We start from the raw sequence: 20,291 nt of genomic DNA, 5'->3' as shown, positions 1-20,291 counted from the left end.
TTCCTATGAAAGCTGCTTTCTCATTATCCTGAAATGCTCCTTAAGTGTGCCCTCCCTTGGTCCCTCTGTCATCAGTGCCAACACCTGTCTCCTCTCCCCTGGTCATGGAACTTTTTAGACTTGCACACCACAGTGTACGCCTCCCCAGTTTTTCCCCTTGAGGACTCCTTATCTCAGTTTCCTTATTTGTAAAATGAGAGAATAATAATCCTGACCTCAGGGCTTGTCATGAGGATTAAGGGAGTCAGTACTTGCACAGAACAGTTAGAACAAGACCTGGCATGGAGCAGACACCATTTGCTGTTATTAGTTGGATTAGAATAGTCAAGCTCAAGTGATGTTTTAAAGGGAATCCCCATCCGGTGCTCCCGTTTATGACACCAGAGCCATTAGAGTCCTATGTGTACTCCTTTTATCTAAAAAGCAGTCTCATCTCTTGCCCTGGCACTCTCTTACCCCTGTGCCTCTACTTCCTGATACTGAAAGTCCAAGTCAGACTTCTCTTCCTTGGACACTATGCCAGGATGCTAGATAGATGTGAGTGTGGACCTGAATTAGAGAAGCCCTCTTAAGGACAGTGAGTGGCTCCAGAAGAGGCCCAGACTAACTCTAGAGTTCTGAAGACAGGGGGCCCAGCATCTGTCTTTTCTCCACTCACACCCCAATTCCCCTTCACTGCGGCAGTTAGTCATGCTCAGACAATGTGGCCCCTACCTTGATGTCAGTGCTGAAGTTGCTGATTTTATTGCAGCCTGCATTTTCCAGGTGGTAATTAGCCCACCTCAGCAGGAGATCTTCAGGGGAGAGCTTCATCAAATCCTCCAGGCTCTCCCCTTCTCTCAAAAGAGCAATCAGGGCTGAAAAAGCACACACACACACACACACACAAACCGAACAAAAATAAATACAGGGGATATTTAGGGGAATTCATTGTAATTCTCATGGATCCCTCCTGGAAAGTCAAAGAGCAGCCTTATCTTCCTGGGCCCAGGTTCTTACAGTCTTTCTCATGAATGAACACTACTATGTCTTAAAAGGATGTGTATGCGATTGTGAACTTACTCATTATACCCATTTTTCAGGTGGAGGAGACAAGGTACCAGTGGATCTCAATGCTACATCTAAGAACACAGGGGCAGAGTCACAAAAATAACCAAGAACATTGGCTTGGAATGCTCTGCTGGGTCTATGAGACCACATTTCACAATATGACAACAGTTTTCCTTTTAAGAGATCAATTCTGTGATAATGACAATGTTCTCTTGTCTATTGTCATAAGTATTTTGTACTTCAAATGCTTACCTGCATAATTATAGCAACCCAACTACGTAATCAATTCTCCTCTGTTTCCCCCAGATGAATAAATCATTTTTGTTCAAATGGATTTAAATTTAGCTGATCTGAACTTGAAAATCAATATTCTTTCTCATGGGTTTTAAGATATCTATTTGCTATTTTTACGTTTGCACATTATGTTTAATATATTGATTTCAAAGTGATTTCTCAGAAAATCACTTTAATTTGTACATAATGAATAAAACTGTGTGTAACTGAAGGTTAAAATTTGGCTACAGATTTCATATTGTTAGGAGTTGTACCTGAAAACTAAGCAAAATATTGTGATTAGTATGATACCTGTCAAGGTCTATCTCTGTCTAAGCAACTGGGCTGTCACTGTTTAAATGCAGACAGGAGAGTGAGAGAATAAGATTGGCAGCTGCATATTTAGTTCAGAATTTCAGAACCCCAAATGCAATTTTTCCCAGTCTTTTACTATTTTTTATATCTCTTATATATATATTTAAGGTATACAGCATGATGCTTTTTTTTTATTGTAAACAAATGGGAACAGCATGATGCTTTAATAAACTCATGATGATATACCTAGTGATGTGATTCATATAGTCAAGCAAATAATCATCCTGTCAACTCATAGTGTTATCTTTTATTTTTCCTTTTCTTTTAGTGGTAAGGGTACCTAAAATCGACTTTTTTTGGCAAATGACCAGTACACTATACAATATTATTAACTGTAATCCTCATGTTTTACATCAGATCTGGGGATGTATTCATCCCACATAAATGCAATTTTGTACCAATGACCCACACTTTCCTCTATGGTCTTGATAGGAAGCAGGCCAAGTTTCCCCAAATCTGGTGCATATACTGAAGTATATGAATGTGATTTGCTTCACAAAATGTAAGTTAAAGTTTAGTCATATTTGTTATGAAATATCTAAAGGCAAAGTGAGCTTTCAAAAAGAGCTCTTGAGGTTGAAGTTCCAGACAATGAGACTGAAATCTATTTGCTCTAAACAAGCAGCATTATTAGTCTATGGTCTTAAAAAGCTTTTGCTCTGTTATTTTAAAAAGTCTGGCTGGTATGGATAGAATCTGTTACATTAATACCATGGATTCAATATAAGTGTATAGTGTTCTAAACTTGAGAGTTCCTGAACTTACCCTCTGACCGTCCCTGACATGGGCTTTAATGGAACCAGGTCACCCACAGCATTAGAGGTTTAGCTCCTACCTTCATTTCTGCTGAGTTCAATGTCAGCAAACAACCCAATCTTGATGACTTGCCACAGAAGTCCCAGGACCAGATAGGGTTTCCCCTCCTTCAGGTCCTCAGCCCCTATGTTAACCACATGACACCCTATGGCTGAGGCAGAGTTCAGAGCCAAGTTCAAATTTTCCTGAGGGAGAAAAAATATGCAAGTTTGGTTTTTTCACTTTCCAGATGGCAAATGATGATTCCTGATTGACAACAACAACATTTTTCTTCTAGAATGTTCATAGGCCTACATTCATGGTCTTCACTCATTTCAACACTGAGGAAGAACAGTGAATAATGACAAGAAGAGAAGGTAAGACAGACAATTAGCTCATACAGTGGTCTACTCAGTCAAACCAGCACCCCAACTGCAAGGCCCATGCTGGTCAGCATGAAATTAATGAATCTTATACTTCATCTTGCTCTGTGATGAAGCTTACACACTCAACATCCATTAGCCAGAAACAAAAGGGCACCTCTGGGGAAAGTTACTGTCCTGTCACTGGCTGTCATTAATAAAACACTTGTTGGCATAAATTATGGTCATAAAAGAGACTAACAGACCAGATTTTGACTTGTAGATTGTGTATTACAGGAATAAATGAAAAAGATACAAATCAAATTCCTGGAAAAGATGGAGGGGTTTTTAATAAGACAACTTACTGAACATTGATAATAACTAGGGAACCTGAGTACACGCACGTGCAATGTATGAACATAGAGTATATGTGGCTACTACTAATGGCGATGCACGTAATGTAACTCCCAGGCAGTTGGAATAGAGTCAATGACATTTTCAGGCTGGAGTCTCTGTACTATTCTTGGGTCCATACAGGAGTTATCAGTGTCAGAGTTGTATAAAAATTGTTTTTATGATAAATTAAAAGCATATCCTAGTGCTCTAATGGTGAATAAAAAAAAAAAAGCAGTTTCTACTTATGGCCAAGATTATGAGACCATTTAACAACAAGTACGATCCTGTGTTTAATCGTGGTTCTCAATTTAGTCATCACTTCCATTTTAAAAGTACAGTGGGTGTTGTTTAAACCCAAATAGGAGATAATGTATTGTTTATGAGTTAAGAAGTAAGAAGACATGGTTTCTGAGCAAGGGAATTGCAGTAACGTTAAATATTGGAACAAAAGACAGAAATGCAGCTTACTTCCTTACTGGTGGCAGTTCCAGTTAACAAACAGAAGGAAGCAGAGCAAGTTGTATTTATTACACTAGTGGCTGTGGCATGATATGAAGGCTGTTGGAGATTTTCCCATTTTTCACACCCTCACTTCCTAGAAAGGCTTATCTTTTCAGTTAAATGCTATGAATTTGACATCGACTCAAAGAAAATTACTAGGAAGAGTGTGTGTTCAAACTTTAGCCAATGTGAACTTGATTCCTAATTGGCCCAAACACACACCCAGTACTAACACCCACTGTCCAGCTACTAAGACCGCACCACCTTCTCTCCCACCTACTATCCTGATAAAGGAAAAGACAGAGATGTGTTCATCTATCCCCATTAGTTATGGCAAATCATCAGCCCAAAGGTTAGGTCTGGGGAATAATGTTTGAGTTCCTGCAAAAAACTGACTCGGCTTGACGGTGTTCTTCCTTTTTAAGCCCATCCCGGACGAAGTAATGGTGGGGACATACCTGAATGGTGAAAGGCGTCAGTTTCTTTTTGTTGATGGTTCTTTCATCAATTGTGTCTGGCACCGACAGGTTGATCATTTTACTGAAAGGGAAACAATTAAATTAAAGAAAGTCGATTTCTACGTCACAAAGCCTTGTGACACTGAATTTAAATTCCAGCTACATCATAATTGAACATGTCAGCAACTGCAATCTGTGCACTTTGTGTTTAGATATAAAATCAGCTGTGCCATTCTGACAAGATTCAAACTATCTGTGGGAAAGGCTACTGTTCCTGAAGCCATATTACTTTATTGAGGCAAGTTATGAGGATCCCGCTTCTTATCCACTCACCCAAAAATAGCTGCAAAAATTCCCTGACTCCCTTAGCACAATAGGAAATTCCAGGTGGGTGACTAAGGCAAATATCCCATGAGTACTTCTGCTTTCTTAGACATGAAAATTGTCCCCACTACATAAAAGACCATCAATACACTTCCGAGTTTATGTAATGTCTACATTTCTACTTGAACCAGATCAATATCTTAATAATCGTATGATGAATGACTTTTCATATCCACCTATAGTAATTATTTAATCAGTGCATTCTAAACTTCCCCCACTTAAGTACCTAATACATTGATCAGATGTCCAAAGCAAGCAATCATTGTTATTAAAAAAAAAAAAAAAACTGATTTTTATCAAGTTAGTATTGGTTTAACCTTCAATTGGGCCAAAAAAATAAATTCCCTTAGGTTATCTCCATCTTATTTAAAGAAAGGAAGTGAAAAACAAATATCCAAAAGGAACAAGATCACAATTTTAAAAAGTAGTAAATGCAACTATATCTTTTTTTTCCTGATGACTATTTCTTTTTTAATGAGAAATCAGCACTAACATATTTTCCCACAGTTTTTAAGCAACTAGTGGTTTTTGTATGTGTGGCTAATTTTTAATGATCCATTTCCATAACAGGGAATAATATGTTGTGTTTATATATATATATATATATATATACACACACACATATATACACACATATATATTGTATGTACATGCTTGTGTATATATATGCATACTTAAATAAAAGGCACTACGCTACAATTTAAGGGAAACAGTCCTAACTCATCCTCTGAGAAATGAAAAACCAGGAGTGAAGGAATGAAGTGTGGGGAGATAGAGAGGGGAGTGACTGACAGAAACAAGCATCTCTTTCCTTGAGAAGCTTTTAGTCCAATTACAGAGACAAAATGCACGGATTTGGAATTGGAGAATATCATGCTAAGTGAAATAAGCCAAGCCCAAAAAACCAAAGGCTGAATGTTTTCCCTGATAAGTGGAGAATGATATATAATGGGGGTGGGGGTGTGGGGAGTGAGAGAAGAATGGAGGAATTTTAGATTATGTAGAAGGAAATGAGAGGGAGGGGGTATGAAAAATGGTGGAATGAGACAGACATCATTACCCTATGTACAAATGTATGATTACATGAATGGTATGAATCTACATTGGGTACAACCATAGAAACGAAGTGATGTACCCCATTTGTGTATAATGAATCAAAATGCAGTCTGTAAAAAATAAAAAAATAAATAATTAAATTTTTAAAAAATGCACGGATATGAAAAGTTGCATAATACTCCAAAAGCAGAACATTTTAATAGTTCCCAAAGTATTGCAAGTAACATGTCCTCTATTCAGAAAAGGAAGACATCAATGGGGGATGGGCTAGGCCAGAAAATGCCAGAAAATGCCGTGGCAATGGATTTGCACGGGAGGAGGGGCCAGGAAAGGGCACTCTTCAAAGGAAAACAGAAAGCAAAGCTGAGTCAGAGGTTACACCCTGGGTACCTAGGGGACAGGGCGTGTCTGCTGGTTCCCTTAGTCATTCATGCAGTCACCTGTACAGCCCCCCTGAGCTGTGTACCCACACCTCCTGGGGGCTGGGGAGGTAAACTAGGAGAATGGAAGAACATCATGGGGTTCCTCACGTGCCAACCTAAGAAGGTGGACTTGATCATGCAGGCTGCAATTTAAAATTTTTTTAAAAAATTTTACTTTTAACAGTGGAATCTTTTTTTTTTTAATTTATTTTTATTGTAAACAAATGGGATACATGTTGTTTCTGTTTGTACATGGAGTAACGGCATACCATTTGTGTAATCATAAATTTACATAGGGTAATGGTGTTTGATTCATTCTGTTATTTTTTCCTTCCCTCCCACCCCTCCCACCCCCCTTTTCCCTCTATACAGTCCCTCCTTCCTCCATTCTTGTCCCCCTCTCACCCCCCATTATGTGTCATCATCCACTTATCAGCGAGATCATTCGTCCTTTAGTTTTTTTGAGATTGGTTTATCTCACTTAGTATGATATTCTCTAATTTCATCCATTTACCTGCAAATGCCATAATTTCATCATTCTTTATGGTGGAGTAATATTCCATTGTATATATATATATATATGCCACAGTTTCTTTATCCATTCATCAATTGAAGGGCATCTAGGTTGGTTCCACAATCTGGCTATTGTGAATTGAGCAGCTATGAACATTGATGTGGCTGTATCTCTGTAGTATGCTGATTTTAAGTCCTTTGGGTATAGGCCAAGGAGTGGGATAGCTGGTTCAAATGGTGGTTCCATTCCAAGCTGTCTGAGAAATCTCCATACTGCTTTCCAGAGTGGCTGCACTAATTTGCAATTCCACCAGCAATGTATGAGTACTTTTTTCCCCACATCCTCGCCAACACCTATTGTTGCTTGTGTTCTTGATAATGGCCATTCTAATTGGGGTGAGATGGAATCTTAGGGTAGTTTTGATTTGCATTTCTCTTATTACTAGAGACGTTGAACATTTTTTCATATATCTGTTGATAGCTTGTACATCTTCTTCTGTGAAGTGTCTGTTCATTTCCTTAGCCCATTTATTGATTGGGTTATTCGTATTCTTGGTGTAGAGTTTTTTGAGTTCTTTATAGATTCCAGCAGTGGAGTCTTTAAAATGAAATCTCATGATAAACTCTAATAAAATACCCAAAGCACAGTTGCTATGCTTGAAGCAGAGGAGAGAGGCTCAGGGTCTTGCCCACTCATCTTTTCCTTCATTCCTGAGCTCACCGCATACTGAGTATCTGCAGCCACTCACTAACACTCAGCCAGCAATGACAGAGCAGCTGCTGTGGTGAGAGCTACAGAAGCAGCTTCAAAGATACCATCCTAGCTGGGCATGGTGGCACATGACTGTAATTGCAGTTGCAGGCAGGAGGATCCCAAGTTTGAGGCTGGCCTCAGGAATTTAGCAAGACCCTGTCTCAAAATAAAGTAAAGGGCTGGGGGTGTGGCTCAGTAGTAGAGCGTTTGCCTAGCATGCACCAGAGCCTGGATTCCAGGGCCCCACCCCCAAACACCATCCTGAACTGACCACTGTGTTCACAGGTCTCTTAAGGAGAGAAAACATCCTCCTTTCCCAGATTCCCTATGTAGCTGAGTTGTGTATTTGTGTGCACAACTTAAAGACCTCTTTACTTAAAGCCTACAATGTGTCTTGGATTACTTCCATTACCCTCCTGCTATTCTCAAAACCATCTGCTCTCATTCCTCAGAAAACTTGGATTGTAACCACCATTTGATCCAGCTATCCCACTCCCCAGTTTATACCTAAAGGACTTAAAATCAACATACTACAAGTGACTCAGCCACATCAATGTCTTAGCAGTTCAATTCACAATAGCTAAACTATGGAACCAACCTAGGTGCCCTTCAGCAGATGAATGGATAAAGAAAATGTGGTATATATACACAATGGAATATTACTTGGTCTTAAAAAAAGAATAAAATCATGGCATTTGCTGGTAAATGAATGGAACTAGAGAATATCATGCTAAGTAAAATAAGCCAGTCCCAAAAAACCAAAGGCTGAATGTTGTCTGATAAGTGAATGCTGATCCATAGTGGGGGGTGGGTAGGGAAGAATGAAGGAACTTTGGATTGTGCAGAGGGGAATGAGGAGGGAGTGGGGTGGCGGGGATGGGAAGGACAGTAGAATAAAACAGACTTTGTTTACCCTATATGCATGTATGATTATACTGCTGGTGTGACTCAGCACCATGTACAGTCAGAGGAATGAGAAGATATGCTCCATTTGTATACAATGAGTCAAAATACATTCTACCATTATGTATAACCAATTAGAACAAATAAAAAAAATTAATGAGGCCATGCTCAGATGAAATAAAGTAGCACATATTCCAAAAATAATCACTTCTCATCTTGCCTCACTGTATATCTCTAAGTTTATGCTTATTTCTATATTGTGCATTCTTCCTCTCCATCCAAGAAATAGCAGTTTTTTATTTTTCATTATAAATTGCTTCTGGAATTAGTTTGCACTCCTGGACCCAGTCAAGTGAAAAAGTTCATAAAAGTATTCCCAGTCCCGCTGAGAACCAAAGGAAGTGGCCCAGGATAAACACATTTAATTGTGACATTCCAGAAAATGGGCAGTTCTTTGGAAACCAAGAGGAAGTTTATTTACCAAAGGACAATGCCGTCCCCAACAGCGCTAAAGAGATCGTTGGTGTTTGGGTTCATTGGGATGACGTGGCGACAATCGGGATCATTTTCCAGGGCTTTGTTTATCCAGTTGACAAACGCGTATTTTTCTTCCTCTGCAAGTAAAAAATTAAAATGACTTATCTGCAATATGAAGATGTGATATAAATAAAATTATCCACATGGATCTCAGAATTTCATGCTCAGGAGGGACATTTTAAGGTTACCAAGTCCATTATCTTATTGTCTTACATTTATTGACATTTAAAAATCTCCAATCACTTGGGAACAGAATCTATGTTCACTCCAAGTCATAAAACATATAGCAAGCAGATTTAGAACAAAGCAAAACATGCATATATATTTAGAAACAAATATATACATGTATTTATATATGTAAATACATTAAAATAATAAAAATATTTTATATAGGTATAATTTAAATGTAGTCTAATGCTTTTAATGATAAAGCTTGGGGTTCTGCTTATAGCTCTGCTGATTTAAATGTTGAACAATCAGGAATAGTATCTCTGAGCTTCTTTTTTTTTTTCATTTGTTCTAATTATACATGATAGTAGAATGTATTCTGACATATTATACACATATGGAATATAACTTCTCATTCTTCTGGTTGTACATGATGTAGAATTACATTGATCATGTAATCAATCATATATGCACATAGGATAGTAATGTCCAGTTCATTCTACTATCTTTCCTATTCCCATCCCCACTTCCTTCCCTCCCTTCCCTTCGTTCCCCTTTTTCTAATCCACAGTACTTCTATTCTTCCCTATCCCCCACCCCTTATTGTTAAATTAGCATCTTCATATCAGACAAAATGTTTGACCTTTGGTTTTTTGGGGACTGGCTTATTTCACTTAGCATGATATTCTCCAGTTCCACTCATTTACCAGCAAATGCCATTCTTTTTTATGGATGAGTAATATCCCACTGGATATAAATACCACGTTTTCTTTATCCATTCATATGTTGAAGGGTACCTAGGCTTGCTCCATAGTTTAGCTATCGTGAATTGAGCCCCTATAAATATTTATGTGGCTGAGTTTCTGCAGTATGCTGATTTTAAGTCCTTTGGGTATAAACCGAGGAGTAGGATAACTGTGTCAAATGATAAATGCATTCCAAGTTTTCTAAGGAATCTCCATACTACCTTCCATAGTGGTTGCACCATTTTGCATTCCCACTAGCAATGTATGAGTGTACCTTCTTCCCCACGTCTTGCCAACATTTATTGTTACTTGTATTCTTGATAATTGCCATTCTGACTGAAGGGAGATGAAATCTCAGTGTTGTTTTAATTTGCATTTCTCTAATTGCTAGGGATGTGGAACATTTTTTTCATGTATTTGTTGATGGATCACATTTCTTCTGTGAAGTATCTGCTCTTTGTGCAATTAAGTGAACTTCTATGATATGAAATCATTTGCGATCTAATCTTTCTTTCCTATCAGCAAAGCTGCTTTGAGTTGATCTTGGAAGTTTTAATAAAATCTCAAGTTATGTCTTACACTCTAGCAAAGTATTTCCCAAATTGTGTGTCATTAAAAGCAAGTGTCCCTTGGAGAAACTCTGAATCACCAATGTCTGGGGAACACTGCACAGTGAATCCCTCTCTTACACATTCAGAATGCCCATCTGACAACAGGAAAGGCTCTGGAAATTTCTGTACTTAAAAACAAAAAGCTAAATTCTGTATTAGCAACTAAGGGCAGTGTTTAACCACAAACCTATCTTTAAGAGCAAATGATGTTCTAAAGAACTCTGTTTGGGAAATGCTGGATAACTGTACTATTTTGGGGGGCTATTAGAAGTTTCCATTAAAGTTGTTGGACAACAGTCTTCAGAACAAATGAACAACTTTCTCCAAAATCAATGAAAACACAAATTTTTGTCCACTCCGCTGGCCTTAAAAATAATCATTATGTTGAAGTAGCTAATTTGCTCCGTAAAGATTTACAAAGGAATTCTGGTAACCTATAAAGCATTTTTGAAATGTTGATGAGATCATTTAGTATCAGCCCCTTCCAGAAGCCAGGACTGCTCCTGCATTCTTTGCCTGTACTTGGCGCACTTATACCCAGGAAGACAGGTGGTAGACCACAAAGTCATGTTTGCATTTACCCTTCGGTTTGAAAACCAAGTTTAGAATCTGTAGCCCCAGAAGACCTGGATTCTTTCCACCCATTTCCTTCTCCTCTGACCTTCAGCTCTTGCATCAACCCAACACCCTCCCCCTCTCTGCCCCCACCCATGAGCGCAGCCTACCTGAGTAGGAATGTTGGGTGCCAACGCTAGACTGCTCTGAGGTGCCACCAATGGCGCAAATCCCTTCCTTCTTATTGATTGCTTTTCTAAAGGTCTTGGCAACATCCGTGCTTTTTAGGCCGTGAAACACCTGCAAAAGTGTAATGTATCTTTAGAAACCCAAGCAGTGGTGAAGAAAGTCACAAAGGAAGGAACATATAACAATGGGGCAAGCAAGGAGGGTAGGAACGTCCTTCTGGATTTTTTTTTTTTTTTTTTTGAAACTGAATTAAAGTTCCAAATTCCCAATGCATCTCCTGGTATTCCACAGCATTCTCACCTTGATAAATTCATCAAAGCTGATCTTCCCATCCTGGTCCAGATCACCAGTCGCCAACAGGTTTTCTGTAATTTCTCTTACTCTGTACCCAGGCAGAGGCAGGCAAGCAGCCTTAAACAAGTCATTCAACTCGTTGCAGTTGATGTACCCATTGCCATCGGTGTCTGCAATGCACACAGCACAGTGAAGCTTCAGGGAAGTTCCAGTACAGTCTTTAGAGGGGGAGAAGACTAAGGGGAGGTGAGGGAGTGGGGGTGGGTGGTGGCATTCAAGGTTGAGGCCTGTTATGGTTGGATATGCGGTGTCCCCCAAAAGCTCACGTGTGAGACAATGGCAGAAGGTTCAGAGGAGAAATGATTGGGTTGTGAGTCTTAACCCAATCAGTGATTTAATCCCCTGACAGGGATTAACTGAGTAGTAACTGAAGGGGTAGGTGTGGCTAGAGGAGGTGGGAATTGGGGCGTGGCTTTGGGTATATATTTGTATTTGTTAAGAGGAGACTCTCTGCTTTCTGATCACCATGATGTGAGCTGCTTCCCTCTGCCACACTCTTCCGCCATGATGTTCTGCCTCACCTTGAGCCCAGAGGAATGGAGCTGGCCTTCTATGGACTAAGACCTCTGAAACCGTGAGCCCTAAATAAACCTTTCCTCCTCTAGAATCGTGCTGGTCAGATCCTTTGAGTCACAACAGTGAAAAAGCTGACTAAAACAAGGTCTGGCCCTCAAGAGTCACAATGTCACAAGAGACATGTTGCTATTAGATGTGGGCTTTGGCATCACTTCCAACATTCACAGTCAAAAGGGTCACAATTTCCAAACAGAGGTTCTGGTAACAGAATCTGAAGGAACTTTTTAAAGAAACTCCTACGTGAACCAAAGGTTTAGTGATAAAGAGTAAAAGTATCACAGGAAACCAAGGAAAGTAGACAAGATAGAAAGGACAACCTGGAGGGACTATCTCCAGGAAAAAGCTACCAGTCAAAAGGAGTCCTTACTCTATGTTTTGATCCCAGAAAGAAGTAGTTTCCTTGAAGCAAACCTTTTAAAAACAAGTTTCCTTTAGCCAACTCGACTGGGCCCCTGTCGCCACTGCTGTTTTGCTCATGTCACCATTTCACCAAATCTGTTCCAAGGCTACTCAGTAGAGGAAAGAACTGTGCGACTGAGGTACCAGGTCTACTCACCAACTTTGGCAAAAGCCTCTCTGAGCTCCATCATTTCCTCATCGGATACAGATCCTCTGGCCATTTTTTCACTGCTTTATGTGACGGCTCTGGGGAGAAGAACACGGAAATGACTTTGGTACACCCTCATTCTTATACCATGTTTAGAAGCAAATTCCATTCATTAGATGAAGAAGCCCTCTTCTGCATTGCCTATGATTTCTCCCTGACTCCCGAGCAAATCGGAAACAGGCTTTCTCTCAACCCTCCATGTGGTGGTGTCCAGGAACAGCCCTTGACAGTCTCTCCCCTCCCTGTGTAAACAGTCTCCTCACGTCAAGAGATGGAAGTTTTTTCCCTTCCCTTGAATCTGGGCTGATCCTATGCATGTTTTGACTGTTAGAAGACCACGGAAGCTCTGCCTATGCCTGCAACTCCCACTTCCTTCCTTCCGGAATGCTCAATCTTGGGGCACTCCCCCTTGGTGCCCCACTGCTGTGCTGTGAGTTGTTCAAGGCACATAAAAGAGCCAGCAGAGGAGAACCAGGTGTTGTGCTTGCTGAACTCCCTGATGATGGCCAGTCACCTGAGTGGCCACCTTGGCCCATTTGAGCTCCCAGATGATCACAGTCGCAGCCAGCAGCACAAGGAACAGAACTGCCCAGGGGTGCTCAGTTAACCAGCAGAATAGCGAGAGATGACAGATCACAACATTTTGGAGTAGTTTGTTACACAATATTAGATAACTAAAATGCTTAACTTTTATGTAAATGTCTTTTTGGCGTTATCTTGGCAATGGTATTTAAAATGAATGTTTGGCAAAGATGACAATTACATTTTATGTTTGAAGGGAGTTAATCAAAGTTCTCTACATCTCTGGAGATTGAAAGTAAAGGAAACCGACCCTCTAATAATTCATATAAGGGAATCTGAGGGACCTTCTCAGAAAAGCTGGTCTTGCTGAAAAACATGCTGGTTGGTGTTTGAGCAATTTCCCATTTACTGTGCATCACTGCTGCCCTCCAGTGGGTGAAGAGAGAATGCAACAGAAAATGATTATGTTCTCCAAGCTCCACTGTAATCCACACATATATCAGCATGCTTCAAATAGGAGTTCTACTGAAGCCTGCAGGGTTTCCTAGTGGGGAGGTTATAGTAGAGCAGGAGTGTGGAGAATAGGATATTTCTGAATATAACTGTATTGTAATATGAAGCCGATACTCGGCCTCCCAACAACTTGTCAATCTGCGCTCTGCCTGCCTCTTACGTTACAGGAATTTCCAGCCTCCCCACCACCTGTCAATCTGTGCTCTGCCCGTCTCTTACATTACAGGAATTTCTGGCTTACGCTGTCGCCATTTTCCTGTTTCCCATGTTACGTCCTAACATGCTAAATAGCTATAGGTTCATCAGTCAGCTTGCAAGTATTCTCCTCCGCTATTGGTTCCTTCCAGCCCGTGAGATTCCAGTATCTGGGAGAAGCCACACGCCATCTTTCTCTTTTTTTCCTTTCTTTTCACCCTGAGCAGACGTGTTAGTCCTCCGCATAATAAAGTCTCTTGCATGAGACCTCGTGTCTGCTATGCATTTTTCTGGGAGCTATTGGTGAGCCAAGTGAGCCGGCGGCAGTTCAGCGGGATCACACAGCGGCGGCTATCGCCACGGGTCCCAAGCTGCCTTACATATATATTTTAAACATTTTAGTAAATTTAGCAATTTTTTTTTTTTCCAGTACTGGGGATTGAACTCAGGGGTCTCTACTACCAGCTCTTTTTAATTTTTATTTTGAGACACTGTCTCACTAAGGTGCCCAGGCTGACCTTGCTGGGATAACAGGCATGTGCCACTGAGTCTAGCTAAATATATCAGTTTTTCAAAATATTTTAAATTTGTGACATGATATTTCCAATTAATTTCCTTTTTTATATTTTCCCATCATTCTACAGTGTTGCACTTGTTCTCAGTGTCCATCAGCAGCCACACACAGTAAAAGGAAACCATTTTCACACTGAAATCTGTTACAGAATAATGTTGCTATATTTCAATTCATTTAAGAATCCAGTTTCATTTTCAATTAAAATTCTTATTGTATTATCATTTGTCTTATATACCTAAGAAGGTGTTGGTCCATTGGGTTTGCTGAAGGAAGACAAACTGTTGAGGACTTAAATGTACAAACAAAACAATCTCATTCACACCTCACAGTACCCCCAAGAGACACCTGTGAGACACAAGCCGTCTGGCTTTTCTTCCCTCCCTCCCTCCCTCCCTTCTTTCCTCCCTTTCTCTCCTTTCTCCCTCCCCCTTCTGTTTCTTTCTCTTTTTCTATGTCTCCCCCCCTTCCCTCCCTTTCTCTTTCTTCCTTTTCTTTCTCTCTACAATATCCTTTTCCAAAAAATAATTTGAGCCAATTTACAAAGATATATCCAAATCCAGTCATGTGAAACCAACTGTATGGTGTAACTGGTGAGCAGGAAAGTAAGGCTGGGTGAAACAGGAGGAGGGCAGGAGGGAGTATAATACCGAAAACGCACACCCTGCATGTCTTGCTAGAAGTGGGCTGAAAAGTGAGTCCCTGTTCTCTAGAAGCAGATGCAGTTATCATCAGTTACACGGCTCACCCCATCTCGAGAAGACAAACCAACCCCATTTTCTTAGGGCAGCAGAACCAAGGTCTGATAGCAAAATCTTCACCCAGGCAGTTTTTAAAAAAGGACACTTGTGGGATTCAGTAAGCATGAGTTTTACATTGTTATAATATCCCTCTATGTATGCTGATGACTCGGGTTTGTATATTTCCGTTTTATTGAGCAGGAAACACAAGCTCAGGAAAATTTAAGATGCATATTTTGAATCACACAGCTAGGAAGGGAGCAGTCAAGACTCCAGTTCTGAAGTCTCTTCTCCCCTCCCAGGCTGCCTACTCAACCCCATGCCTTCAGATTCTGGTTAGACTCTCATCCACTCATTCATTCACTCAGCAAATACTCAGTAAGCATCTAGAATTCACACAGGCCCATGGAAGATTGAAAACCTACAATACAATCTAGCTGAGGAAACTCATGCTTGCCTGTGTTAGAAAATCAAGGCTTCTGTTTTAATAATTTAATAGATAAGCGACCTAAGCAACTCGGTGAGACCCTGTTTCTAAATAAAATCTAAAAAAGGACCGGAGATGTGGTTCGGTGGTTAAGTGCTCCTGGGTTCAATCACCAGTTTGAAAAAAAAAATTAATATATAACTTTGTATCCTGTACTAATGGTCCTGACTGACTTGACTTGGTTCTCCTTTATACAATACCCCACATGTGCATGAAGAATAGGCTCTCCCACCTCATAGTGTAGCAAGACCTGGTTCTAAAATCTGGTCTACAGCTCTACAGCTGGCTGGCCCTTCTTATTTTTAAGCATCTTAACTCCTCTTAGTTCATGGGATATAAATTCATGAAGTTAGCACACAATTTATGAATGCTTCCTATAAGCCAAGCCCTGTTTTTTGTTTCAGGTGAGGCATATCTATGCTGACCCAGTTAGCTGCCCTAAAAGCAAGAAACAATGCTAAATGTAAGGAGGAGAAACAGGATCTCTGAATCCAAACCTGGTCCTATCCTTTGACATAAGAGTATTAGATTTTGGAGCAGTGTAAAGAGATCAGTGAGAAATATAAGTATAGGCAGAGAACAACGTTGCTTTTTTTAGTGTCAAAAGCAGAGCCAAGGAAGAAACAAAAGAATTATAATGTTGAATTAAAAAAAAAAGAAATCTAAAATTAAACAACAAAAAAAAAAGAAAGATCATGGTATTCAGGGTGTGGTGGCACACGCCTATAATCCCTATAGCTTGGGAGGCTGAGGCAGGAGGATCGCAGGTTCTAAGTCAGCTCCAGCAACTTAGCGAGGCTGTAAGCAACTTACTGAGACCCAGTCTCAAAATAAAAATAAAAAGGGCTGGGGATGTGCTCAGTGGTTAAGATCCTCTGGGTTCAATCCTGGTTAGTACCAAAATCAGTCAAAAAAATCAATCAATCAATAGATAAATAAACAAACCAACCAACCAACCATGGTACACTGAGAAAGTAGAGAAAATATTTTACTGTAAAAATCACAAGGCCATTCAAATAACAGACTTTAGAAGGTAAAAGGAAAGGTTATTTTAAAATAATGTGAATTGTAAAAACACAGCAGGTAGGTCAAGAAGAAAAACCTTAGCACCTGTGACAACATTTTCCTAGGAGATTTAACTTGGGGAAGCCAAATAGTGAGAATGCTTTCGAATTTTAAAAATCCCAAAGTGTTTTCAGAAATTTAACAGCTAAAGCAAAAGGGAAGAGGACTGGACTGTGTGTGAACTGCAGAAGGAATGGCCAACGGCTGAAGTGGCAAAGATAGTGTTTGCTTCTGCTGGACCCAAATAGACATCTGGACAGTCTCTTTCATCATCCCAGTGAGCAGTAGGTTCTGGAAACGCAACCTAATTTTTAGAGACAGAAGGAGCCTCAGAAATAATTTATTACAGCTCTCTAATTTTATAGCTACGAACACTGAAGGGGCAATGAGATGAAATGCCTTAACCACGAACATGGGTACAAGCCCGCAGGCAGCGCGCATAATTTTATACAGGTTTATAAATGCTGTTATTGATGAATGCAGTGGGAAGAGGGTGGACTACCAGTGAAAGGGCCATTGAAGCCTAGAACTAAGAACAGGACCCTTTAACTAACTCAACTGCATATGCCAAATGACAGCATTTCCCCAAAGCAAAGCTGCAGGAAGAAGACAGAACTAGTGTAAAAACGTGCAGATCTGAGCATTTCTAAAAGGATGTTGCTTAGTCTCTGTGTTTGCCTGGCAAAAACGTGCCCATGTGAACTGATGCATGTTTGAGGGTATGGGTTACAATTATGTTGATAAGGTTCATAAGGATATCTGATGAGGCTGTCAGTTTACAAATACTGGCATCATATTGGCAGCAGTTATGGGGCATGAGGAGGCACTGGGAGACTAAAAGAAGGGACTGAGGAAGACAACGTGTCTCTTGGAGCATGAATGAGTGCTTTCTTTAGTTCTGCTTTACTGCCCCTGCATTGAGTATGGCCTTTTTATTTTATTCGATTCTTATTTTTGTGCTGGGGATTGAACCCAAGACCTTACAGATGCTAACTAAGCACATGCTCCATCACTGAGCTACACTACTAGCTCATGGCCATTTTTAATGACAGCAGCAGCTAAGTATGCCCTGCCAGGAACCATTTGAAGGTCTTTGTAAATCAGGAGTAAGTTTTGGAACTTTGTTTCTGAATCACTGCCCAAGTCATAAATCTAAGAAGACAAATCATTCATCTAGGTCACGTCTAGCTGCTAGTTTTTCTGTGAGCACTTAAATTTATTAAATCGATAGTTGTAGAATCCCAAGACATTTGACCAAAGAAAATACTGGATGTTCATTTTTTTAAATTATATGATTATTTAAAAAATCTTAAGACAATCAAATAACTCTCCCAAGATGCAAAAGCCGTAAAGTCTCTTCATTCCTTTAAGTCAGTGAGATTTGAGTCTCTGTTTAAAGATAGCCGGTATTTCCCAGAGCAGTTATAAAAGGGAATTTCTGAGAATGTTATCATGAAAGTATTTGACTGAGTTCCCTGAAGTCTCAATTCAGAAACCATTTGTAGGAGTTTACTATTGAACACAGTGCTGAAGAATTTGCAAAAGGAAATACATCCTCTAAAGTAAATGCACAAATGTGAATGGAATTTTTTGTTTTGTAAGTGATCATAAAAGAAACAGAAAGAGGGGAAGGTGGCCCGGCCAGAGAGAGATGCTCATGGCCACAATCATTTCTGAAAGGTGGTAGCACTGTGCTTGTTGGTGGTGTGACTTGGTATCATGACGCCCAGTTATGTAACCTGCAGGAATCAGAGGGCATCTGTAACTGGCATCACATCGCTAAGGGACTCTTTTGAATGTGCCCCACTTTTCCTGCAACTTAACTCAGCAATTAAAGTAAAACTGGATACTCAGGACTCAAATTCCTAGCCTACCTCAGTAATTTCAGTACGCATCCAGGGGGAGGTTATACAATTTCTTCAAAGAAACTAAGAGTAATCTTAAAACATGTCATCTAGAACAACATGAGTATTGTGTTAGTGTATGAAGACTAGGCAAATGGAACATAAAGATGCCAGGATTCCCAAGCAAAATAAAATACCCATATATTCTTTTAAAAAGTGGTCATCATGAAATTATATAAGGAAAAAGTTTTGCTTTTAGTTAATCCTACCACCCCCACACAGCATTTTATAAAATAGTGGATCTAACTTTGAGAATATAGTAATTTACAAGATGTATTTGGGATACCATTTCTCTATGGAACAGGTATGATTCACTTTTTACACAAAGGGTGATTCCAAAAATACATTTTAAAAATGACTTTCAGAAATCAAATAATTACAAATGGCCTCAAACACAGACGGCCACTTAAGGAGAGTTTTATGAATCCTTTCATTAAGTTAAAATCTTCTTTTGTTTGTCTCTTTCTCTTCCTGAAAATACACTGGACTCCCAAGGGCTGCTCCAGGGTACAGAATTCTTATCTTTATAATCTCTGACTCAAAGGTCACAGGGAGGAAAGGCTGGGAAAGGGCATTTGCAGGGCAGACTCAGTGGCTCTCCTCTGACACTCTCAGGCCATGGAAACACTCAGAGGAAGCCAGCAGGACAGATTACTCCAAACCTGATTATCCTGGCATTTCTCTGGAAGCCTCTGTTGTCTGCGCACTCAGTGAGGGGGCTTCTGAAGCTATACAGAGTCAGGCGCTAGACCAGCTCTCTCGGCAACTGAGGAGTTCTCACCTCTTGGCCTCCTCTCTGGCAAACTCCTGGGACCTCTGTTTTCTGCCAAGTTGCCCAAACTTGTAAGCAGAGGGGTACTCCAAACTGGGGTATAGAGACACCTCTGTGTCTCAGTCTCTCTCTATTACTCACCAGGCTACAAAGGATGATACTCCTGGCACGATCTTGAAAATCCACAGCTACCCCTTCATTTCACATTTCACCACGAAGACTTTAAGATCCATACTTTACTGAAAACTCAGGGTTTTCCACATACAACTTTTCAAAAAGTTGAATGCTAACGTGGACTAGCTGGTTATTCACTATTGCACGATTGCCTCGATATCAGAAGTCATTCACTCCTTCTTTTACTTAACCTACATGTCTTTGTGCAAGGCACAGCTATGGTTGCTGGGAGTAGGCGTTACAACAGGCAGGACACAGAGACAGGTTTCATGAAGCCCAGAGTTAAATGTCAAGTTTCCAATGCAACATGTAGATTATGGCTAATTTATTGCAAAATGGTCAATACAATAAAAAATCTTCTCAAGATAAAAAAAAGTTAAAAAAATAACTAAGTTAAAAAGTTAAAAAAAAATAACTAAGAACAGGAGAGAAAAGACTAGATAGGATATTCGCACAGAAACTTACTAAAAACATCAAATGCCTAAGTTGGCATGTGCAATAAAGATATTGGGATAATTAATACACTGAAGACTTCCAAAGGGACCCCAATGAAAATAACCAGCAGGGAGTACAGAAAAGTGCTGCTCTTGGCTATCAAGAGATCTAGGCTGTGACCTGCCCGTGTAACTTCAGGCTCCATCTTGTTGGAGTACTGCAGGTAAGCCTAGAAATAGGTGCAGGTGCCCTCAGCAACTGTAGCTGTGACCCCAAGGTGTCTTCAGGTGAAGTGAGTAGGGCCCCTTCCAGTCTGGCTCCTGGGGGG

General features: G+C 40.1%; 1 protein-coding gene across 2 annotated transcripts in view; it reads right to left on the bottom strand.

Annotated features, from left to right (window-relative positions):
- Lcp1 (lymphocyte cytosolic protein 1) overlaps window positions 1-20,291 on the bottom strand; it is a 53,031-nt gene that overhangs the window by 20,182 nt on the left and 12,558 nt on the right. For both annotated transcript variants that reach the window (XM_047552705.1, XM_047552706.1), the window contains exons 2-8: window positions 12,535-12,623; window positions 11,349-11,512; window positions 11,030-11,159; window positions 8,724-8,856; window positions 4,211-4,292; window positions 2,534-2,699; window positions 715-857 (exon numbers count right to left, since the gene is read on the bottom strand). In XM_047552705.1, coding sequence (XP_047408661.1) covers window positions 715-857; window positions 2,534-2,699; window positions 4,211-4,292; window positions 8,724-8,856; window positions 11,030-11,159; window positions 11,349-11,512; window positions 12,535-12,598 — 882 coding nt within the window. In that variant the 5' untranslated portion in view covers window positions 12,599-12,623. The remainder of the gene's footprint in view (window positions 1-714; window positions 858-2,533; window positions 2,700-4,210; window positions 4,293-8,723; window positions 8,857-11,029; window positions 11,160-11,348; window positions 11,513-12,534; window positions 12,624-20,291) is intronic.

This window comes from Sciurus carolinensis, chromosome 5 (assembly GCF_902686445.1).
Source record: "Sciurus carolinensis chromosome 5, mSciCar1.2, whole genome shotgun sequence".
NCBI lineage: Eukaryota > Metazoa > Chordata > Mammalia > Rodentia > Sciuridae > Sciurus > Sciurus carolinensis.
The sequence above is the reverse complement of the archived record's forward strand: the minus strand, read 5'-3'. Positions and strand labels throughout refer to the sequence as shown.